This window comes from Tursiops truncatus, chromosome 1, assembly GCF_011762595.2.
Source record: "Tursiops truncatus isolate mTurTru1 chromosome 1, mTurTru1.mat.Y, whole genome shotgun sequence".
Lineage (NCBI taxonomy): Eukaryota > Metazoa > Chordata > Mammalia > Artiodactyla > Delphinidae > Tursiops > Tursiops truncatus.
The window spans coordinates 98,010,970-98,037,229 of NC_047034.1; the positions used below are offsets into that span (position 1 = coordinate 98,010,970).

The 26,260-nt window shown below is 32.7% G+C and overlaps 1 protein-coding gene across 3 annotated transcripts in view; it reads left to right on the forward strand.

Annotated features, from left to right (window-relative positions):
- The window catches only part of DPYD (dihydropyrimidine dehydrogenase), an 810,457-nt gene that overhangs the window by 87,499 nt on the left and 696,698 nt on the right, over nucleotides 1–26,260 (forward strand). For all 3 annotated transcript variants that reach the window (XM_019919998.2, XM_073810605.1, XM_073810614.1), the window contains one exon: nucleotides 24,266–24,348. In XM_019919998.2, the coding sequence (XP_019775557.1) occupies nucleotides 24,266–24,348 (83 nt within the window). Of the gene's footprint in view, nucleotides 1–24,265; nucleotides 24,349–26,260 lie in introns of those variants that run through there.

The window sequence follows — 26,260 nt, forward strand, 5'->3', positions numbered from 1 at the left end:
GTGTCAAACATGTTCTAAATTCCTAGCAGTAAGTTGGAAATACAGCACTGATTCTTAGTGAAAGGTGAACAGTGCAAGTCAGATCTGAGGGTGGCTAACTAAAAATGATGACTGGGACAGCCATTCATCCCTCCCTTTTGTTCATCATATTTAATTCCACAAGCTAAAAGATAATTTATCTGTTGTGCAGTATTTTTAGAAATCTACACTTCTTGATGAATACGTGTTTATAGAAGCACATGATGAACTAATATTTTAAGAAGTTAAAAAATTAGTAAATGAGGAATAGTGATTACAAAAGAGAACAGAAAATATTATGTGATGATTTTCTTATGATTTTAAGACAATGATGCTAAATAAGTATCTCCCTGTGAAGGATTCATGTTGTAATTCCAATGAATTACAAACTCCTTACCACGGTTTAACAAGATCCTTTATGATCTGGACCCTGTCCATCTCTCCTGTTTTAACTTCTACTATTATGCACTTTATCAAACTTTTAAGGAACACTGTTTCTTTTACTTGAAATTAGCCAAGTTCATAGCCATCTCAGGGTCTTTGCAATTCCATTTTCCTCTATCATGACCTTAAAAACTAGGCCTTCCCTGACCATTCTGTTTGTACTAGGTCCACATCTCCCTCACTATCACATTACCTTCCTTTCTTTCCCTAAAGCATTTAACAGTATTTGAGGCTATCAGTGTTAAATGTTGACATTTGAAGTGTGTATTTTACTATATTTTACATAGATATTTGAAGTATATATTTGTATCATTTCTCTCCCCTCCATTAAAATGTAAACTTTACAAGGACAGAGAGCTAGAATATTCAGAATAAATTCTAAAAGTATTATTAATTTATTTCTAGTAAATCCATACCAATAAAATTCATAAAATGATTTATGTATACAAATATTATGGAGTGTCTATTTCAGAGTATTACTTAATTAATGAACATTTGACTTTTTAAGGAGAGAAGTGCGGCTATCATTTAATCTAGTTAATACACAAAGCAAGGTCAGCCTGATTGTATGCTAAGTGTTTAGAAAATCAAGTTTACATCTCCAACTTAGCTGACGAAATAAAAGTTCTTATGCAGCAGGTATCATATTGTTCACAGGGGGATTGTCAGAGGCTCCATAAATAATGATTTGGGGAAGACAGTGGAATTATTCAAATCTACCATGAAATGGCACATGGGTGTCACTTTTTACTCTGTTTTGTTGTGTCTTAAAATTGTATTCAGTTTACATGTAACTGGATTGTGCTGAGAAAAATTATGATAAAACTCTATGGAATGTACTGAAGGGAAACATTATTTGCTATGAGGGAAAATAGCTTCTGCCAGTAAATTTGTATGTTCTAGTGGGTCAAAGTGTCATTTTAATTCCTAAGAACATCTAGATTGGGCTGCTGGAGAGGGAGTTATTGCTGTAGTAAGAAGCTGTAAAGCAACATTTTGTTGATTATGTTCAAAATTGGTTAAATGCATAGAACAAGTTATCCAGTTTTGAACCCCATTAATAAGAAGGAAAGTTGAGAAATGCAGTGGATTCCTGAGATAAGCATGTGTATAAATTTAGAGTTGAAAACAAATCAGAATGATGAAGCAAGGCTAGAGAATTGGATTGTTCAATCTTGAGACGATAAGAATAGGGAGTTAATCACAGTCTTTAAGGATGAAGAGTTCTTACAAAAGAAAGATGACTAGCTGTTTTCCATCTTCAGTGAGAACAGAACAAGAGGATGGAATTTAACAAATATTTATTGAACATCTCCACTGAGTGCAGAACAAGAGGGTGGGAAGCATAAGGACTTTAGATTAGAACTAAAGAATATCCTAAGAGTGAAGATTTTAATTCCTTGAGAGGTTGTGAATTTTGTTTTTTGGAAGTCTTTTAGACAATATAGGTTTTCACTTCATAACTACCAATAGGCAGTAGTTTCAATTCAGTTCAACAAACATTTATTGCATTTTCAAGGCCCCCTCCAGTTCAGTGGTCTCAGCAGCAATCTGTCAGTGAATACAATATTGAGCAGATCTTTGTAGAACTAGTAATATATAAGCTATTTAAGATAATACTAACCATAATCATGTTAATTATGATAATAATAACAGTGAAATTAGTAAAAGGTATTAATAGTATCATTTGGTGGAGAGTTATACCAAGTAAGCTCCTATATGAATTGTAGGATATGTTTAAGTCTATGTATGTAATATATGTGTATGTAATATGTATATAATGCTTAATTTAAGAATTAAGATATTTGGACTATTTAAATATATAGATGTCTTCTGATAGAAATAACTAAATAATATATTTGTGAGAGAGGAAATTATCTTGAATTGCAGTTTAGTATGATTTTCCTTAAAAAAGTGCATTTGAGAATTAAGCCCTAAAATAATTTTTCATCTTTGCAATTTTAACATATTCACTGACAATTTTATTATATTTGTTATTCTATTAATGATTGCAGACAACATTTAATTATTCTAACAAGGATGGCAAGATATCTACTCAATTTATCAAGTTGAAATATTTAATATGCTTAATAGAAATATTACTTTATAATAATATAAATAATACATTACTTTATATATTACTAATAGTCATTAAAGAACAATTAAGATATGCTTATCATCTTCCCCTGTGAAGCAAGTCAGTTTTTAAGAATTGTGTCAAAAAGTAGTGCTTTTCAAAGGAGCTACTGCATACTAGAGAAGGTCTGGGCCTTTAGCCCAGCGAAAATGTCTATAAAGTCTCTTTTGTTTAATTTTAGTATTTATGCAAATTTTTAATTCTACATCTAATACGGTTTTAATTCATTCATTGAATGCCTATTATGGTCAGGCACTGCTTGATACCCTGTGAACGCAGCAGTGAACAAAATATAGGAAAATATCTTCTCTTGTGGAAATTGCATTCTAGTTTGATAAAATTAACAGCAAACAAAATAAGTAAAATATATAGTATGTCAGATTACTTTAAGATTTGTTCATTTTGACATTAAAATATTCGAATTGCTCAGGCCAAGGAACAATATTTTTCCCCAGCTTTGGATAGTCGGTAGGATGCTGTTTCAATGATCCTGTCAGTGTCAGGAAGCTGCTTTAATTAAGAAGTACTTACATCACATATTCATTTCAGCAACGTGGTGATTATCATTCTTTTTTAGCCCTCCCAGCATTGGCGATTGCACACAGTCATGTGGGGGAGAGATGCCATCACTTTCTTTTCTTCACTGCTTACTAAATACCCCCAGATAATCACTAATAAGAGAGATCCAGAATGAAGTCAAAGAGGCAGTGCAGTGCAATATTTCGAGGCTGTGTTGACAGAAATTTTGATAAGTATATTTTTTGATGACAAGTTAAGCCACTTGTGGTTTATGATGGGATGAAAGGGATAAAAGGGTCACTAATCTTTTGGTCCATCTTCTCTTGTCTCTGTGATAATCTCATAAAAGGACTGATTCAGGGAAAAACGATGACTGATAATGCCATTAATTTAAAAACTGATACTGTAATTTTCATCACATGTAAATTATCTGAGCCTTGCAATCTGCATAATCAACTCTCTTCATTCAGTTTTCAAATTTCATTTTCATTGCAGCATTTTGGTCATGTACCATAAATAGACTGTTTTCCTTGTAATTTTTTTAATGAATCATGCCCAAACTTGTAAGAATGTTTAAATAGACCAAATTTGCAAATCTCTGTATTAGAGTGAGCAATGAATTTAAGTTGATTTACCTTATTTCAGTTTTTAACCTCTGACAGAGCATCATATTCCTTCATGATGAAAATTTCTTGGACCAACGCTTGTCTCCAGTGAAGTGCAGCAGAGAAAACTGTACACATTCTTGTCTATTTCATTAAAAAATTATCTAAAATTACAGTTATTGATACTTCAAATTTTTAAATCGTAAAACTACCTGTTTTGCTACTCAAACCAGTCAGGAAAAAAGAAGCAAACTCATGGAGACAAAGTATAAACTGAGAATGTGGCTATAGCTCCTGGAGCATTCAAAGTAGCATGGTCCAGATGCAGGTGAATCTTCTTGCCTTTCATGGATTTGGCATCATTGTACACATGACTCCATTCATTTTTTCTAATTAAATACAATATTTTAAAATAATAATAAAAAGAAATAAAAGGAAAAGACTCAAATAGCCTACTGAAATTTTCTTCACAGATTATTTTGTCTTTAAATGTTTGGAAAATGAACATACCATCATAAATAACGGTGAAATGGTGAACATGGAAAAATTAAGGAAATTAGTGAAGTTCATGCTTTCATCTAAGAAAGATACAGTATTTGGTTAACCTCTATTCTCAACTAGTTATTCAGATGTCATTTGAATATATTAAATTTTATGATTTAAACATAAATAACAACCCTGTTTTCTGCTTGGATGCTTCTTTCTGATGCAAAGCAGATCCAACCAAAATCTTACAGCCCTAGGTTTCAAAAATTTATTCCCATTTCCATCAGATAAGTGTGGAGGGATTCTCTTTTCTTTTTCTCTGTTATGAATTGTTATAAATACTTTATAATTTTCAATATTTTATGATTGTTTCCTGTGTTATTTCTTTTAATGTTATAAATTTTTCTCTAAAAAATCCATTTTAGCTTCATTTTATAGATTTTATGTTATTGTCATTGCTTTTAATATACTTTAAAAACAAGCAACAAAATAACAAAGAATGATTGTGTGGCAAAATGTACCCTAAACTAGTCAAATAGGAGCAATTGTCTGGGAATATATTTATAACATAAATGATTAAGAAAAATGTCAAAGGATATGAATAGGCAATATCTAAAAGAGACAGTATAAACAGCCAGTAAACACGTGAAAGGATGCTCAACCTCATTAGGAGACAGGTAAATGTAAAATGATTTCCAGTCTTAAGTTGGCAAACGTGTAGGAGATTAATAATATCTAGCACGAGCAAAGTTTCAGGTAACTAAGCACTTTCATACACTGCTAGTGAGTTGTGAATTGGTACAAAATTTTGGTGAAAAATCTAGTAATATATCTTAAAATGAAAAAGAAACTCCTAGGGCTTCCCTGGTGGCGCAGTGGTTGAGAGTCTGCCTCCCGATGCAGGGGACACAGGTTCGTGCCCCGGTCCGGGAAGATCCCACATGCCGCGCAGCGGCTGGGCGTGTGAACCATGGCCGCTGAGCCTGCGCGTCCGGAGCCTGTGCTCCGCAAAGGGAGAGACCACAACAGTGAGAGGCCCGCGTATCGCAAAAAAAAAAAAAAAAAAGTCCTAACATTTCTACTACGAAAAAGTTTATCCCACAATAAGAAAAATTATCATCACCCATGTACAGTGGTACGTATTATAGTATTATTTGTAGCAATAAAATGCTAGGATAAAAAGTACATTTCTATCATGAATAAAATTGTTAAAAATATGGAACTTGATGTAGTTTTTGGAATTTTAGAGGCATATTTATTGATCTGGTAGGATATCTACATATTCATGTTATGTGAAAAAAAATTGCTGACTTTTTAAAAAGGTGAACTTTATTGAAACCCCCCCGCCCCCCAACACACACAGGAAAAGTACAGCATAAAGTGTATGTTTCTGTGAGCATGGAAAACTCTATAGAAAGATAGTAATTGTGCTTAAAATGACTAGTACAGAGGATTAGAATAGACTTTAGTATGGGGTAGGAGATTATTATTTTTTATGTAACTTCACATTTTTTCCCAATTTTACAAGGAAAATATATTACTTTTACAATTGAACATCTAATTATTAAATAAAATTTGAAATTGAAAAATTAAACTTAAAAATGCTAATTCACTTAAGCACAATTTTAAACTTGTTTTTTATATTGGGGAGTATACTCAGAAAGGATTGTGGCTTGATAATGTGTATTACTAAAACATTTTTAAGGAAGCTGTTGTGGAAAATGTTGATGTATTTTGTGGGAAAGAGTTTTGTCTATTGGTTGGTTTAATTGATGAGGAAAGAAGCCTGGTTTCTAAGGTTACAAACTTATTCTTCAGAAAATTGAATCATGGGAGTCTCCTGAAATCATTGGTTCTAGCTGCTACACTCCTTTTTGGGCTAGCAATGGTCCTGTTAATTTGATGTGACTGCAGAGTTTGTAATGTTAAATTCAGCAATAATACTCAATTTCCATTATTTACCAATTATTTAGTGCACATAACTATTTTCCACTCTGAGATTTCATGGAAAGGACATAGTATTGGATAACATGGAAAATGTGACTATTGATTATAGTTGACTGGCAAAATTTCAAAATTTTTTCCAGAATATCTTTCATGAAATTAATATTTCAGGAAAATATACCCCTTTTTCACCTGTCTTTGAATACCCAGAACTTTCAGCCACTTGCCTTTAACTATTACATCTAGCCATTTTGATAAGTTATAGCATTGATGTATTCAGAGAACTGGAACTTTTATCTTTGCTAATTCTAAAATGCTTGATATGGTGAGAAATACACCAAAAATATTTCCTGGTATTTAGCTATTAATTAAGTATAAAGATAACTATCTAAGACTTTGGTTTTTATTATGGTTACTAAGCTTATATCAGAATTCCATCTTTTAGTCTAATTTGTTTAATCAGAAAAAAATCAAAACACACCTGTAATTTATGATTATTGGACGAAAGGGAGAGAACTTATTTTTCATTTCATACCTCCTGAAATGAAGGTTATACTTTTTTACAAGAAAGATAGAAAAATCATATATTAACAGATGATAAGAAACTTGACACATATTTCAGATACACAGATACTATGTTTCATGTGTTTCTGGTGTTGAAAGTAAAAGGATATATGTCTTAGAATTTCTACTCAATTGTATACCTCTATGTGCCTACTATCTGCTATGTTAGATTTCTAATCAATCAATATTTTAAAAAAATTGTTAGCACATTCAAGTGTTTAGTTCCTGAGGATGGAGGGTTCATGAGCACTGAATTTATACTTTCCATATTGATCCACTTATTACTGATACTTAAAATTTTAGAACTGATAATCACTGTTCTGGGCAATATAAATTATTTAATCAGTTCCAAACTTTTGAAATAATTGTCTGATGTTTTAGAAACCAGAAACAAAAATTATAATAGGAGTTTAGACTATAATATATTGCTGCAAGGATAATTATTAAGGGAAAACACAGCTGACATTTTCTGATTTATGCACACAATCAGAGATGGAGTCCAAGGACTGTGACATAATTATCTTCATGCTAACAATTTTTGTAAATCTCTTGACGGAATTTTAGCTAATTTTAAAATGGCTTCTGAAGATTAGCACTTAAAATTGTTGGGGAAAATAGCACAATTTATTAGCAAGGGTATAATTGTAAACCTTCTAAATACTCATTGTGAATATCATTTAGACAGTAACTCCTGCTTTAGCAGCTGGTATATAAGACACCAGTTTATGGAGTCTTGAAACAACAGAGAGTGGAATCTAATTAAAGAGGATTACATGCCAATGAAAAATTATTAAAAACAGACTAATAGACAATTGTTATGAATTTAGAAGTCTCTGCCAACTTCTCTTTTTGATACAAATTTATGTAAGTAACTGTCAAGTAAAAGCCTTTATTTCTTCAAAACCAAAAGGATATTAGAAGGCTTCATTTTTGTGACTTAAAAATTATTGCTTTTCTGAATTTTAACTTAACACAAGAACTTAAATGATTCTATTAAACTTTTTTCACATATTTAAAATGCACGTGTGCTTTTAAAGATACATGATTAGAAATACTATTTTAGGGTCTTTTGTTTGTTTGATATCTATCTAGTACCAAGCATTCCATGTTTATAGAGAAATCTTAGGCATATGTTTTTGTAAACAAAAATCAGTTTATCAGTTTAGGTACTGTTTATGGAGACTTATGTTGGATTGGATTGCATAATTTTTTTTTGTAATGTACATTTAAAATTTTTGATGCACTAAAGATTGTTAAATTTCAGTACTTCCAGTACTGAATTACTCCTTCCTGTTTGAATTGACTCACTTTGCTGTGATCTCAAGGGTTTTATTCCAAACAAGAGAATGAGATAGCTTAAAATGATACATAGTCAGCTTTTAATTATTTTTTAATAGAATTTTAAAATAAGTGGTCCTTCCCAGCACTGGAGAAAAGACTATGTTTGTGTATGTTCACTTCTTTGAGTTTACCTGATGTCTAACTTTACATCGTACATGCTATGTATGGTACTGTTGTAATACATTATGCATTGCATTACGCAGCCATATGGTCTGTAGACATTTATAGATTTTGACCAAAGTAAACATACTAAAGATTAAGTGCTGAACACTGAGAATGATGTGTTTTCTGTGTAATTAAGTGCATGAATAAGCAGATTGGATTCAGTAAATGAGACACTTGTTTAAGATTTTTAAAGTGGATGATGTTCCTAAAGACAATCCTTCACGTGAAAAACTTAACTATCTAAAATTGTCTTTGAGATGTAGAAAAATACCACTGATGTCAGAGTAGTAATAATGGAATTATTCCACTCCCCCAATACTGTCAACCTTGACCTCAAACTTTTCCTCATCTGCTGAGATATCCCTATTCTGGAAAGAACACCCACTGCTTCTGAGATAAGCTGCCCAAGGACAAGGGATTGTTTAATTTTAAAGCCTCCAGATTATATCAAATTTTTAATTTTGAATAGGCTTAAGATCCTATATAGAACAACCGTGTACCTCTGCCTTTCTAGTGGTGGTAATTAATTTAGTGGGGGCATACTGATGTTAGTAAAACTATTAGTAAATAGTTTATTTTCAAGCTTCCACACGGCAAAGGTAAATAGCTGTTGGATCATGTGGTTGATGGGCATTTTAATGTAGATTACTCAGACTGGTATTGATCCTTCTCTACGATAACAAATCAGCCAGTATATGAAGTGCTTGGTACCGTGAATTTATTAGTATTAAGAAAATGAATTTAATTTTTTGTTTTGGTAGAAATACTTTTTATAGAAATTAACTCATAAATATATAACACTTGAAGAGTTGTCTTTTGGGAATGTTCTGATCTTCTTGGAATTAGGTTTTTCTTATTGGCCTCATTTAGCATAGCAGGGCTCAAAATATCTACCAGAGGGTTATTTGAAGGTATACAAAGTTCTGTCATTTATTTGAAGTTCATAGCAAGGAACTGCCAAAAGGGAGCTAATTCATGGTAAACCGTGGTCTGCATGCACTCCAGTGCTAAAGAGGTATTTAAATATGAGCGCACATACCCTAGCTTAGGAGACAAATAAGGTGATCAAAGCTTCTATTCCTTCTGTAGCTTTCTGTCCATCTTCCACCGTATCACTGAACACAGGAAGGTCCAGTTTGGCCAGTACGCTTTTGCTGTTCATCAAAAAAATATACACCCATGCTATTCAGTAGATATCATAGGCTGAACTGGATGAGAGTGCTGTAAATGAGCTAGGATTTGAAGCAGTGTCTTGAGAAAATGATACAAATGTAGATTATGATTTGTAATCCAATTTTTTCCCACTTTTCTTATTCTTAGCAGGCATATTCTATAAACACCATCAGTTTCTAGTACTTTCAGGATTTTTTTGGTTTTGTTTTGCTTTCTTGTTTTTTTTCCCCTCCATTTTAGCAATTTATTAAGTACTTAATTGGAAGTCCTTGTTTTCTTACTATAGTGACTTGCAAATAGTTTTCTTTTTGATTTTTTTTTTTTTTGGCACCGCAAAGAGCATTTTATTGTGACTTACGAGTATGTACAGGAAAAATTATCTTAAAAAGTTTGGGAGATTCAACTGGCAGATAAAGACTTGTTTGGGTTAGCTCTACCCAAATGTCCATTAAGAGTACTTAACTCTAGAATCATAGGAGAAAATGAGTTATAAAGCTCAACAAGGGCAGTGTCTATTCATGTCCAGTAAAGGCACTGGTAATGATCTCTTTGTGGAAAGCAAGAATACTCTATGCTGTCTCTTTTGAAGTAACACTTTTTAAAGTCTGATTTCTTTTCATTAGAATCTATGCTCACTAACCAACATTGATTTTTATTTGCCATTCCATATTGAATTTCCCGAAAGTTAAATTTCACTGTTTATGTTATCATAATAGTCTGGTCCATGTAACAGTTTAATGTAATAAATGACTGCATTTGCACTCTACTTTGCTATCTCTGTTTCATTTAACTTGGTTAATGTGAGACAAAATATGAAAGGCAGACTGACAAAATTAGCTGTTAGTTTGCAAGACTGAATAACCAAATTTGAACCATGAGGTAGTTGTCAAGATAAGGCTACAATGGAAGGTCTCTTGGAGGAAAGATAGCTAGCTGCCTTCACTGACATCGTTTTGCACTTTTAATTGAAGGTAGCATCTGATTCATGTATGTGAAAGTTCCTAGACCATCCATTCAACAAGCCTTTAATGGTTAACTACTATGTGGAAATGTAGTAGTAAATAAATTAATAAAAAAATCCTCTTGCCTTCATAAGTATAGTCAACATTTATAAGTAAAAAACAACCCCTTGCCTTTATGAATACAGTCAGTATTTTAAAAATACCATAACATGTAATATAATGTTAGGTATAAGAAATGTTATGAAGAAGAATAGTGAAGTAGGGAAAGGCGGCAGAGAGAGTGAAGATAAATTCATTTTTAGAGACAGTGGTTAGGGAAGATGTTTCTAAAGAAGTGCCATTTAAATAGAGACCTGAATGAAATGAAAGAGTAAACCATGTGAATATTTGGCAGAAGAACATTTCAGGCAGAGGGAACAGCATGTGCAAAGGTCCTGAGGAGAAAGGGTGCTTTTGTGTAGAAGGAACAGCAAGGAGGCACTGTCACTGGAGCAAACTGAGTTCAGGAAGCCTGGTAGCAAATGAGATCGGTCCTATCAAACAGAACTTGAAGGTGAGCAAACTTCGCAGTTGAAGTAGTAGATTTTCATTATTTAAATTGCTCTTTGAAAGGCTTTTCCCCCTCAAGATTAGGTGAATAAGGAAATAATAATGACTTCTACAAAGCAAATATTAAAGTTTATATAGTGATTTGAGATAGGCAGTGTCTGGCACATAGTACTCCACAATATTTTTTGAAATAATGATAATTGTTTTTCATTTGGTTATCCTGTAAACCAAGTGAGATTCATTCAAAATCTAACCATACGGGGACTTCCCTGGTGGTCCAGTGGTAAAGAATCCGCCTTCCAATGCAGGGGATGTGGGTTCGATCCCTGGTCAGGGAACTAAGATCCCACATGCCTCGGGGCAACTAAGCCTGTGTGCTGCAACTACTGAGCTCGAGCGCCTCAACCAGAGAGCCCGCGTGCCACAGACTACAGAGCCTACGCTCCCTAGAGCCTGCGCGCCACAACTAGAGAAGAGAAAAAAACCCGCATGCCACAACTAGAGAGAAGCCTGTGAGCTGCAACTAAGAGCCCGCGTGCTGCAACGAAGACCCGAAACAGCCAAATAAATAAATATTAAAAAAAAAACGAATCCAAAAAAGACAAAATATAACCATACGTTATGTAAAGACCTATGTGGTAATTTGAATAAGAAATTAAGATTAAAAAGTAAATACTCAATCTTGAATTTTGTTTACCTCCTTTAGATATAGGAATTAATGCTCAGCAGGTAGGATTCTGCAGCAGAACTGTTTTTAATTTTTGCTCACCTTGGGAAAGTACTAAAATATTACTTAATTTTTACCATGAATACGAGTTAAAATTTAAAATACTTCAAGGTAATTGTAGCTAAAATACATTTTGACTTAGACTATGAGCCTGGAAATGAGATTTATTCTATCCATTTAAAAATGTATAGCACTATTTGAACAGTGCTTTCTTGTTTAGAGTATATTTTCACATACATGATCTCATTTAATTTTTCGTCACAACACTTTGAAGTGTGTGTCATTACTTTTATCATTTTCATTGATATCTTCATTTCATGAGGAAATATTTGCAGACTGAGATGTTAAGCATTTTCCTAAGAATATATAAACAGTTTACTTGCAAAGCTGGAACTTAAAAACAGATTTCCTGTCTCCACAGCTCCTATGTGTCCTACTATATTATATTCTATTTCACTGTGACTCATACAAGATTCTCCTAGACAGGCCTTGATTGTAAGCTGGCCACCATTAGTGAAATGACATTAGCTAAACATGATTATGTCTTAATGTTCACTGAAAGGATTAGACTAGTTAAGACATACTGAAGGGAAAAGCAATTATCTATTGAAATATGAAACTCTGGATTAGAACTGGAAATCGTATATTGGTATGAGAATATTCATCTGGAATTTTAAAAATCTGAATATAATTATTATTTCTTACTTCGGTCATAAAGAACTTCAGTGGGGCTAGTTCTGAGGCTTTTTGCTGAGTGCCAAGATTTAAAACATAACATTTTACTGGAAGAGTAAGTTCATCTAATTGACTCATTCTTTGGAGGAACTTAGACCTTAGGAATTTCTGACTTCATGAGAACATAGGCGTTGGTATTAACTTTTCCCTGTTTACCTTACTGCCTAAGAAAATCATTAAATTAATCAATGCTAAATTACCTTAGAGTTGTAGCTTTATAGCTTGGAGTGTGCTATTTTACTTAAATTGTTCAGATTTTGAAATGTAAATTTATTTATTTATTTATTTTTCACATCTTTCTTGGAGTATAATTGTTTACAATGGTGTGTTAGTTTCTGCTTTATGAAATGTAAATTTATAATTGCCTCCATAAAACTTGTGGCCTCTGTGGTGTTAATTCCCTGTGGGTCCTGCAGGCTTCCAGTCATCTGAGATTTGTAATGATCGCATTAATATGTGATCATTTGTAATGATCACATTAATATGCAAGTATTCTTCCTCTGGATGTGGGACATACTTGCCTGATAATAGTTTCCTTTTTGAACTGAAATTGTGTTTTTGAACATGAAGAGGTTTTTTTTTTAAACCTTCGTATCCCCAGTGACTACCGTGTATCTGGCACCTATTAGAATCTAAATGAATATTAAATGAATGAATGAGTGAATGACTTGCTTTCATTTTAGCTTGGCAACAGAATTGACTTTTGCAACATATTTTTTTATTAGTAATATGAATACTTAAGCATCATTATCAAACAGTAGAAATTTGCCAGCTTTTGGACCCCTTGCTTCTCAATGTACTTGGACATTATATTTGTAACTTTCATTTCTATGTCATCTAGGTCCATTACAAAATCATCCTTCCTCATATTAAAATTTGGTGCGCATAGACGTAGGGCTATAGATGGGCTTCAGGGGATCCACTGGCTCATTGAAATTGTATGTAGCATATTGTATATATATGCATATGAATTTTTTGTGAATATTTAATTTTTTAAGAGGAAAGGATCATGATTTTCATTATATTCTCATAGGGATCTTATGATCAAAAAGTTAAAAATCTTCTTTTTCCCATAAAGACTGTATTGATTTTACTTTATTACTCATTAGAATCACTTGGAAGACATGAAAAATGCACTTTTTTCTACCTCACTCCATAATGTCTGATCCATTAGGATTATGGTGGGGTTCATGGATACTCTTCTTCTTCCTCCTCTTTATTCTTTTCCTTTGCTTCCTCCATTTATTGAAGACCTTCTATTTGTTTGGTGTACTAAGTGATTTACATGTATTATTTAATTTTGATGACCATGCTAGAAGGTTCAAGTATATTTTGCTTAGAATAAACTGAGTGTCCTGCCTAAGGACCTATAACTAGTAGGCAGTAATGCTGAGGTCTGAGGCTAGAGCCAATTCCACTACCTTTGCCTTCTCACCCCTCCTCAGCCCCTGTTAATCTGGAAAATTTTGCCTCATTTCAAAGACATGTTTAGAAGTCATAGACATATCTGCTCTAGGAGAGTTAATTCCTCTCTCTTCTCTATATTATCACTGGATTGTGATCAATATGGGGGTCTTTTCTTATTTACCTTTATATCCCTGATGCTTAGTATGATGCCTAACAGTAGATTTTCAAGTTTTTTTTCTGAATTGAAATTTAATTGATTAACTTCAGCTTTTGTTATTTAGTAATTATGAGAGTAAAGTTCTAGTAGCTGTGCCATTAACTCTCTGTGACCTTAATAATATAAAACTGTTTCCTCATTTATTAAAATTAATTTACTAATTAAAAAAATTGGTTACTATATAAATTTAGGTCCAATCTATTTAGTTCTAATTATTGTGATTATTTCATAAAGGAAATGCTGTCCTAATAGAAATTACATTATATGGTAATACCATCAATTCTTTTATTTAATAATGTAATTTGCTGAATTTTTGCTTCTTTCCTGCCCCATCCAGCATGTGAATCACTAGATACTTGGTTGAATTTGTTATTGTTTGGTTTAGTTAAGCAAAGATACTTCAGTGATCGTGTTTAAATTTCTCAGCATTCAGAGATCTTCTTGTGTGTTACTTTGCCCCCATGTTGCTGTTGATATTTTACTCATTTGTTTTATCATACCTTTATACAATCCTTAATACAGATGAGATATTAAAACACTGTAAAATCTATCACAGTTGAAACCCTAGACGTTCTCTCAACCCATGGGGATTCATTTGGCAGGAGGCCACCAAAACCAGTTCTTTTTGATGCTTAGTTTCTAGTTTCTACTTTAATTGCTGCCAAAATCTGAGCACTTGGGAATTTAATTGCTCATTATATTTGTCACAGTGGTGTCACAGACCCAAATAAAGACTGTTGCATGCAAAATATTTATGGGTATTAATTTTGCCTAAACATCTGTATATTGGATTCCTTATTTTCTACCTTGTAAAGTGTAGCACATCCAGAAAGAAATAAAACAGTATTCTGTACAAACTTATGCCCCACTTTATTAGTAAACTATTGTCCGTCCAATCCAGTTATCTAAACTTAACAACAAACGTCTAGAGGAGGACCTATGCAGAACTTTATTATATTCACTTTACTCAGTTTACTCTTTTGAAGCAGTCTCTGAGGGATTTGAGTCTGGCTCTGAGGACAGACTCCTTGGGTTCAAATCCCTGCTTTATCCCTTATTAGCTATATGACCTTAGGCAAGTTATCTTAATCTCCCTGTGCCTGTTTCCTCAGTTGTGAAGTATGGATCTCAATGGTTGTTGTGCAGATTAAATGGATAAAGTTCCTAGAAAAGTGTCTAACACAGAGTAAGCCCTTCATGTTATTAGCTAGTTTACTGTTAATATAATTCATCTTTATACGCCAAAAAACTATAACATTTACCTTGGTTGCTGATATGGATTTCCAGTTTCCTACTAATTAAGTAGAGATAACATTTGCCTGTTGTAGCCAATGGAATATCTGGTCAGCACTAAATTCAATACTTTTCATGTCCTTCCATTTTTTCTGTGTGTTCCCACTTTCTTGCTCCATGGTACTTAGGCTAATAGGCCTGTTTTTTGTTCCAGTGTTTTATTACTAATCACTGATTTTTCTCGTTCTTGTACTTGCTAATCTGAGGAGTAGTTTGTTCATTCATTCTCTCCCTGTGTCCCCTTTTCCTTTTTAGTTACCCTTTGCCTTTGCCTTCCTTCTTTCCTACAAAATAGATTGTCTGTCTTGCATCTGCTGTGATGGTTGCAGCTCTCTCATGCAATTATCTTGGTCAAAGGAAATTACGAGGCACTTGAAAAATAAGAAGTATCAGTCATCACCATGCGTGAGTTCATTTTTAGAATTGTTTGAAAGCTTTTTACATCCTGGAAAGTCCCCTATGCCTTACTTATGCCTGAAATTGTATTCTGGGATAATCCTACACTAACATATAGAATCCCCTTGAAACAGGAGGGAAGGGGGCAGGGCACAGCCTTTAAAATAATGACATAGCCATAGGACATTACAAAAACTGGTTAAAACCAACTAGGTACAAGATGGTGGAAGATTTGACTTCCAGTATACCTTGAGCCTCATTATATGCTCATTGTAATACATTAGCATGCTAAATGACACACGCACCAGCGCCATGACAGTTCTGAGGCCAACTATAAACGGTCAGAAAGTAGGTGGTGGCTCAATTCCTGGAAATCCCCACCCCAGCCCCCAAATAATTGGAATAATCCTCCCACTCATTAGCCTATGAAATTACCCAGCCCATAAAAACTAACCACCTCATATTTTGGGGCCTGTTGCCTTCTAAGATGGCCCACACTCTGCCTGTGGAGTGTGTTTCTTTCTGAATAAATCCACTTCTTACCTATCACTTTGTCTTTCACTGAATTCTTTCTGCGACAAGAACATCAAGAACCTGAGCTTCGTTAAGTCCTGAGACCAGGTGTGTGATCTCAATTAAAAGACTGTGGGTTCAAGTCCCAATCTGGGTTACATGGTTTCACCCTGTAATGAACAGCGTATTAAGTTATTTGTTATTTAAACATAAGTTTATAATTTTTTTTAGATCCATACTCATATGAACTGGGCTGAGAATAGACTTTGATAGAAGACATTGGCTCCATTTTACTTACAGTTGTCCCTACTGTTAGGAAAATGTTACTAATGGTGAACGTGAGAGTGTCTCTCTGCCTCTCATCTAAAGCATCTGATGCTTAATTTTATTTATGGAGGGGATGAGCAGATAAAAATGTTAGTTTCTTGAGATGTTTATCTCATTCTGGAAAAAGACTAACATTTGTCTTAATTAGAATTTAACTCTTGTATCTCTTCTTTGGTACTTTCATATATTGTTCTTAAAAAAAAATCTTGGATTTGATTTCTTCAGGACACAGGTATTTTTGGTGAAGGTAACAATTAGACTGTTTAAATGTTTACAAGACTTATTTATTTCCTCTATTGTTCTGTTGGGCACAATAAGTTTTCTGCAGACTCAGGGAGTGTGAAACATGGAGCATTCTTTCCTTTTCTGTTATTCAATAATCATTTTGGGTTCCCATTCCACTTCATGGTAAAATATGTCATTTTAACCACTTCCAGATAAAATCACTATTAAATTTGAGGCTTCTTATCATTAAAATGAAGAAGTACCTTCAGATGCTCTGGAACACTTTCTGTCTCAGTCAACTCTGATATCTTTGCCTGTTCTCAATTCCTGGAGCCATAGTGAGCTCAGTGGGGCTACTTAAGGTTTCTGTGTCCAACTTTTCTCTCACTCTGTCTTTAGAAGAATGTTGTTATCTCCTATCTCTGTGGCTGGAAAAGCTAGACAATCAAGCAGTCTTTCCACCCTATTGTTTGTGTATGCCAAGGATAGGCCTTTAAAAACTCAAAATCCAGTAATTTTGCTTGTTTCTTCTTTAATGTCCTTCACGAACTTGTTTCTCTGCAGCAGTGGAGACCAAAATAAAGTTTAAAACCACAGTGCAGGTAGCTAAGAGGAGGAAAGTGATGAGGGATTTCAGGACCAGAAGAAAAAACAGACAAACAAGAAAATATATGTATTTTTTCTTTATGCTCTCAATTTACCACATAGAAGGGAGGCAAATGCATTTTTTTGTAGTAACATCTAGACTCGTTTGAGATTCTGAAACCATCTGTATAATTTTTAAAAATATAAATCTGAAAGAGTAAAATTTCCACAAGAATTCTGTTTTGAAAAGGTTGTCTACACATGGATTTTACTGTGAATTGACCTTTTTCAAAAATTGATCAGATTAACATTCACTTTTTTGAAATGATTTATAAATTATAAGAAATAGTAAAAGCTTATTTATTTTTTGCTTTTTACATTTTATTATACAGCTTTTCCCAAGGGACTCAGAAATGGATATTGGGATGAAAAGAGGTTTTTGTGGACTCCATCGGTGTTTGCTTTTGATTTAAGCTGCTGTGTCACACGGTTGTAGCAGGCTGCCTTAAATATTTGTTATCTATGACTTTGTTTTGCTGTGGGCATTATTGCTCTGGTCTAGGGAGTTACTTTAAATGGCTAAATTGAGATCTTAAAATTCTCTCTTAATTACAGTAGTGTGACTTTTCTAGCCTTTCCATTGATTTTAATGATTAAATCTCACATTTCCTATAGGTAGCGTCTGAGAAGACAGTACCCTAACTGAAGACAATTGTTCTTAAATAAATAGATTCAGATATAACGTTATTTGATTTTGTTAATCTCTGTTGGTAAAATCAAAGTTTCTAAGATTTTCTTGAAAACCAACCATAAAAAACAAAAATACCTCGTCAAGGTACAGATTTATTTCTATTAAATGAGTCCATTTAACAAACACATTTGTATGTATATATGTGTGTGTATCTGTGTATATATTTATGTATATCCAAAGTAGGAGATATATTAAAAATGAAAAATATGCCCAAAACAATTAAATAGAAATATCTATTTCCACATCTGATTTATAAACCACCTGTGGGGAAGTGATAGGTGCTGTTTTCCATATCAAGAGTCAGTAAAGTTTGAAAGAACAATGTTATGAAACCTTTTTCCAACTTAAGATTTAAATGTAAGACTCTTAGCAGTGATTCATCTAAATTGATGGGGTTGGGTTTATGGCAAATCTAGATAAAAATAAGTATAATTATATGACCACAGAGAAAACATGCATTGTTTTCCATTAACAGTTAAATTCAGGAACGAGAATGAGATATAGAATCAGTAATCCTGAATTTGAGTATTGACTCTACCATAGTCACATAATTTGATTATATTTTAGATGAAAACAATTTGAGTTAGATGGGAAATTAGTTGGAATGAATAATCCCAGTCAATGATATTTATTTTTTCTTAATACTTTTTAAGCTTTTATTTCATTTTTAGCCATCTATTCTTGTATTATATTTATAATAGCATTAGCAACAAACCACCAAACCAAACCAAAAAGGAATTAGCTAAATAAGTAATAGCACATGGGTGCAGTAGAATATTATGCAACTCTAAAAATTGTATTGTGAAGTCTGTTTAGAATCATGAATAAATACTAGTCATCTGTTATTAAGTTTAAATATATGAAAGTTAAAAACAGTATATTCCAAATATTATATAACTAGTAGTTGTGTTTGGGTCTTTTCAGGTATTCGCTTAGCCCAAGTGGCACTATTTGAGTATCAGTTGTTCACATTAAGCTATGTTGTAGGTTGAATATAGCAAATAAGTGTAACTGATTTTATTATATGACTTTATTTTCTTTTACTGCTTTGTGTACATCCTTATACCTCTTTTTGGGTGTGCAAAAGTAAAGAAATCAAACTGATGATTGGAAACTTTTTTTGGACAATTTGAAATATTAAAACTTTCATGAACTCATTGGCAAATAATCAGGAGGCAGAAATCTTAATTAGTCAAGTGCATATTTAATAGAAAAAATAAATATTGGAAAAGTCCAGTCCTATCTTATATTAAATTTCTTTTATTGCTAGCAATTATTTTGTTTTATTATATTTTACAAAAATAGCATATTCAGCACAGAATATACAGATACTTTCAAAATCTTTAAAAAAATGCTTAATTTTTTAAATCTTGAAATCAAAAAGAAATATAAACCTGTAACTGAAACTTTGGAAAATATTGAAAACTATAAGTAAAAAAATAAACCCTTGTTTATTCAACATTTTGAGATAATCTGAGTTACTATTTCATTTCTAGTCTTTTTTGGCTTTGCTTGTTTTGTTTTCCAAAATTGTAATCATATCATACAACATATTCAATTTTATAGTGTCTTTTTAAAAAAAATTACACAATGTCAAATAAACATTGGCTAACTCTATCTAAACAGGATTTGTAATTAATGCATAATATCCCTCAAATTTAAAGTGCTTTATTTAACCATTCTTTTATGTTGAAAATTTAGAATCCCCCCCAATATTTCACTGTCATAAAAATGCTGCATTGAACACCTATGAACATAAAGCTTCTAAAAAATATTATTATCTCCATAGAAATATTTGAAAGGGCACTACAATCTGTTCAGTGTAAAATTTATATTTGTCCCCCCCCCCCCTCTTTTTTTTCCTGAATAAAGAAAGGAAAACTCTGCTTTCTGCCTTAGAGGTCCAGACTAATTTTTATCCCAGAAGTACTGGGAAAGTGTTTTTCAAAGGCCATCTAATTCAAATAATTTAGTTATTCATCTTTGCAATTATAGTCATATAAATGTCATTCTTTAAGACTATCACTCTATAGAGAAAAAGTTCATAGTTTAGTTAATGAAGTATCAAAAATTTATCAGGGTAAGTTACAGGAATTGGAACTTTAGTACAGAATTTTGGTAAATAATAAAATGTTATTTTATTATTATTAGCTGGTAGCTAATGCTTACTGTGTCAGATACTTTGAACTTCTTTATCTGCATTCTTTAACTGTAGTGATATATTACTGCATTATGATTCCTTCACCAGAATTCAAGCTCTCTTCTTAAAGCTTTTTATTGCAGTATTACATATGGAAAACTAAACAGATCTTAAGTATTCAGTTCCATGAATTTTCACAAAATGAATTAAACAGTGCCCTAGAAGACCCTCTTCTGTCTCCTGTAGTCAGTATCCACTAATTTCCAACACCTTCATTAGTTTTGCCTACTTTTAAAATAGTAGCTTTATTGAGATATATTCACATACCATACGGTTCACTCATTTAAAATGCATATAATTCAGTGGTTTTTAGTATATTCACAGTGTTGTGCATTGATCGCCACTAATTTCAGAAATTTCATGTCCCCAAAAAGAAACCCCGTTACCATTAGCAATAATTCCTTCCCTCTCTGCAGCCCCTGGCAACCACTAATCTCCTGTCTCTATGGATATGCCTGTATTTGACATTTTATATAAATGAATTGATACAATGTGACCTTTTGCATCTGGCTTTTTCACTTAGCATAACGTTTTCAAAGCTCATCATGTATCAGAACTTACCTTTTTATGGCTGAATAGTATATCATTATATTGGTATACCATATTTGCTTATCCATTTATCATTTTATTGACTTGCAGTTTTTCTACCTTTTATGTTATGAATAATGCTGCCATGAACATTTGTATATATATATATGCGGGTATATGTCTTGATAACTGTAGGCTTATAGTCATTTTTGAAATCAGGAAGTGTTAGGCCTTCAACTTTGCTATTCTGTTTTTAAGAAGGTTTTGGCTATTCTGGGTCCCTTCTATTTTCATATGAATTTTAGAATCAGCTTATCAAAATCTGAAAAAAAAAGAGTCAGCTGGGATTTTGACAGGAATCACATTGAAACTTTAGATTAATTTAGGGAGTAGTGCCACCTTAACAATATTGTCTTCTAATTCATGAACATGGATGTCTTACCATTTATTTTGGCTTTCTTTAATTTTTATCATGATGTTTTGTACTTTTCAGTACACAAGTCTTATGCTTCTTTTGTTAAAGTTATTAAGTAGTATTCTATTCTTTTTTATATTCTTATAAATGGAATTGTTTTCTTACTTTTATTGTTGAACTATTCACTGTAGCTTTGCTTATTTTTGTTTCCAAGTTATTATTTTTTTAAAGGTAATTTTTAAAAATTTATTTATTTAATTTATTTATTTTTGTCTGCGTTGGCTCTTCGTTGCTGTGTGCAGGCTTTCTCTAGTTGCGGTGAGCGGGGTCTACTCTTCGTTGTGGCATGCGGGCTTACTCATTGCGGTGGCTTCTCTTGTTGTGGAGCACGGGCTCTAGGCACCCGGCCTTCAGGAGTTGTGGCTCACGGGCTCTGGAGCGCAGGCTCAGTAGTTGTGGTGCACGGGCTTAGTCATTCCGCGGCGTGTGGGATCTTCCCGGACCAGGGCTCGAACCCGTGTCCCCAGCATTGGCAGGCGGATTCTTAACCACTGTGCTACAAGAGAAGCGCAGCTTTGCTTGTTTTTGAAATTCATTTAAGTGGAATAATTTTCCTATGTGATCTTTTGTGTGTCACTTTATTTGATACTATGGGTGTGAGATAATCCATGTTATTCCACATAGATGTAGTTTGTTCATTCTCATTGCTATGTATTTTCCATTGTAGTAATATAACACAGTTGATTTATATATTCCATCTTTATGTGCATTTGACTTGTTTCCAGTTTGGGGAAATTTGGATAGTGCTACAATTAACATTCTTGTATACGACTTTAGGCAAACATATTACATATTTGTTCTGGGTATATTCCAAGACATGAAAATTCAGCTTTTGAAAATGCTACCAAAAAGCTTTATCAAGTGGTTTTAACAATTTACAGTTCTACCCGCAGTGCTTCAGTTGCTTTTTATATTAAAAAAACCCACTTTTTTATCATCTATCTTTTTCATTTTACACATTTTCAAAGTGTGTAGTGATATTTCATTTTTAAAATTTGCATCTTTATCATGACTAATGATGTTGAGCATGTTCTTTTAAATTAGTTATTTGTATAGTCTCTGTTATATAGTGTTTATATAAGTCTTTTGCCCATTTTACATTGAATTGTCTGGTTTTTTTTCATATTTACTTGTCGGAGTTCTTTATTTATTATAGATATGAGTAATTAAAACAGTGTGATACTAGCACAAATATAGGAAATTGAGCAGTTGGCCATTATGGACCCCAGAAACAGACCCTATGTATACTGTGTCTTACTTTATGGAGAAGATGAATTAAAGTGGGGAAATGATGGCCTTTTCAAAAAATAGTACTGATTTAACCGCTGACCTGTATGGTGTGATTTTTCTGTTATACACATATACAAATATCAATCCCAGATGAATTACACATCTAAATATGAAATGCAAAGTAATAAAGCTTTGTGGAAAAATATAGGAAAATAAATTTATAACCTTGAGGAAATCAAAGATTTCTTAAACAGGACACAAATAGCACTAACCATAAATTAAAGCAATAATAAATTGGGCCTCTCTAAAAATAAGAAATTCTCGGGCTTCCCTGGTGGCGGAGTGGTTGGGAGTCCGCCTGCCGATGCAGGGAACACGGTTTCGCGCCCGGTCCGGGAGGATACCACATGCCGCGGAGCGGCTGGGCCCGTGGGCCATGGCCGCTGAGCCTGCGCGTCCGGAGCCTGTGCTCCGCAACCGGAGAGACCACGACAGTGAGAGGCCTGCGTACCGCCAAAAAAAAAAATAAAAAGAAATTCTCTTTATGAAAAGATACTATTAAAAAGTGAAAAGACAAGACACAGATCAGGAGATATTTGCAAGTTACATATCCAAAAAAGGACTTTGATCCATAATTCAAATTATTTTAGATACATTTTGCTAATTTTCAAGATTTTCATTGTAAAACGTGTAACTATGTGTTAAAAAGGATCTTTGCCTTAATTTGGCCAATCTAAAAAAGATATCAAGGTAAGATAATGGTATATATAACAATGGGTTTTAAATCAATGAATTCTTACACATTGGAAATTATTAATCTAAATTCTGTATTTTTGTAAAATCCAGCATACTTATTTACAATTTAATATAGAACCCATTAATGTTAAAATTTTATTCTTTAGTTTTACTGTCTGTTAAATTAACTAAAATGCTAAATCCAGTTATTTTATTACCTAAATACATGCAATCTAATGTGCCAAAAGATTCATATGGATACATTTTTTAGGGTAAAATTTAATCCTATATATTATGTTCTGATAACTTATTAGGGTCATGTGAGATTAAGTTAGTTTTACATATAAAAACATAATTAAAATTAAACAAAAAAACTCTTAGAAAATTCAGTCCAGTAATGCTAAGAGCCTGATGCAATGTCACATAATTTTAATGAGTGGACTTATTTATTTTCAAATATATATACATATATATATATATATTTGTGAACAATTTGTATATAACTGTTATTTAAAGATCTAATTTTAAAATTTTGATTTCAAAATGTTTGAACTTTTATTATTATATTATGCCTGGGCTTTATCTTTCCATATCAGTAAATACTAATATTTTAGAACTGGGTATTTATCATATACAATTTATTGTGATTTCAAACTTTACTGACTTTCTTTGAATTCCAGTTGGCTTTGGTATACTTGAGATTATTTTAGAGAACTAATTTTTAAACCTCAAAACTCTAGAAGTTGTACTACTTTTATATAATACTCATTTCTTCTATTTACCCAATTTTGAAAAATTGATAAGAAGACTTCTGTGACAGCTGTAACATAAAACGTTTTTATTTTGTTACTGTTGAATTCACACTGTCAATTTTAATGAATCCTACCCAATTAAAATGGTGTGCATATTTTTGAGTCCATAATCAATATAATCAATTATATTTTACATAATTGCATAGATATAATTTTATCTCAGTATGTTGGGGGATTAATGCATTTTTCTAATATGTTGCAGAATTGCGAGAAGCTGGAGAATAATTTTGATGACATCAAGCACACGACTCTTGGTGAACGAGGAGCTCTCCGAGAAGCAATGAGGTAAGTCTGGGTCACCATAGCAACAGTCACAGATGTGGTAAAGAAAAAGTCATTCTTCATTATTGGGGGAACAAATGAGTTCATTGCCACCATTCAGCTCTGTTCTCTAAGGTATTAATTTGTCAGTGGAGAGACTTCCCTTGAGGCTGTACTTTGGTTTTGAAGCTGCATAAATGTTAAGCCTCAGTGCACAGTAAAAAATGTAAATGTTTAATTTGTTACTTAAAATGCTTGAGGGGTGTCTTGTTTTATATTTATACTAAACTGTGTGATTGAATGGAAATGTTGTTCATCTACGTTCTGCCTGTGTAAAAAAATAAATAGTACAATGGTGTTTTAACTGAGTAGTATTTTCTCCTAATTAATATTTAACTAAAATATTTTATAGGATTATACCATAGTATTTTTAAACTGATACATGTTTTCATACTATTATAAAGCATACAGATTAACTTTTTTTCAAATACAGCAGTCTATAATGAACCTGATGGGTTTTCTTTTTTTTCCTTTTTAACATTACTATTTCTGAATATTTTTCTGAAATCTCCCTAAACTTAATACCTTTTTAATAACTTTTAGGAAGCAGTCTTTAAATCCATCTGATCAGAATCAATGAAGGCTTTTACTAGACATTGAAAATGTGTGAAGAATAAAACTTAGCATCCTTACAGCTGGAGAAACGACAACAAATGATGTTAATCTTAAAAGTTCTGAGCTTGAACCTTTGAGTGGGATAATTTCCAATATATTTGTACAGAAAGAGTATATTTGCCTTGATTTAGCCTGTGAAACTAAAATTGATTTTTAAGATATATCTGCTTCTATCCATGCTCATTTTTTAAGGGCTTAAATTAAGGCTAAAGGAAAAATTTTAAATAGGAGAAAGGATAAACCTGTGAAGCTCCCTAGAAGGGTATTTTGGGCACAATTTTGTTATTGCTGGCACACAGTTACCATATACTTTAGGCTAGAAGCTGCTCTCATTTAGTGACCTCCCTTTTACCACGCAAGCAGCAGGGGAAAGTAATTAAATTTAATAGAAGCTGCCCTCATTTTGAAGCCACTTCTATTTAAAACCACAGGGGGAGGTAATTAAATTTAATGGAAACAGTAGCTTCTACACAAAGATACATGGTACTTCTATATAGATGATTATGATGTCACAAAAAGAGGAATAATATATTACTAGTATTGAGAAATTACCAGCTGGAGCAAGTGAGCCTATTTTATTGTTAATGTCTTTACTAATAACAAAGAGGGAAAAATAAAACTGAGTCCACAATAGAGAGTTTGTATCTATATACAATGCAAGTGGGCATTCTCAGAAAGTAAAAGTTATTGAAAATAGTCGTAAATTTAAAATAAAGAGTAAAATGTATTGTGGAAAAGGCCAATGCAGAAGTTATGACTGAACTGCTGTTTTTCAATATATTCTTTATCCTCTACCTGAAACTACCACAGGTATAAATTGAAAACATCATTTTTGTAAATGTTTATTGTAATAACTTTGAATATGTTAAGCATAACATCAATATTTATTTAGAACTGTACAGTTATTCTCTGTATTTTTATATCTATTCAGTTTGAAGTAAACCCATAGACCCAAAGGAAGACAAAGAGAATGCCAGCTCTGAAGCTTTGAATAAAAGGCCAAAAACATAGAAAGAATTGCAAAGGGGCAATGTGAATGAAAATGGATGTGAGTGAGGGAAATACAATGAACAAGGGAAGGATGTAATTAGTATAGAAAATTCATCATCAAGAAAAAAACAAATTGAATTATGGGAGAACTGCGTTGGAAGAGATTATAAAATTCTGCCAAATTTTGTAATACTTGCCATTTTCGAAAATTCTGCTTTTCAAAAAGTAGAGATGAATTAATGAGAAAAACAAGTATTACCTGATTGGAGTA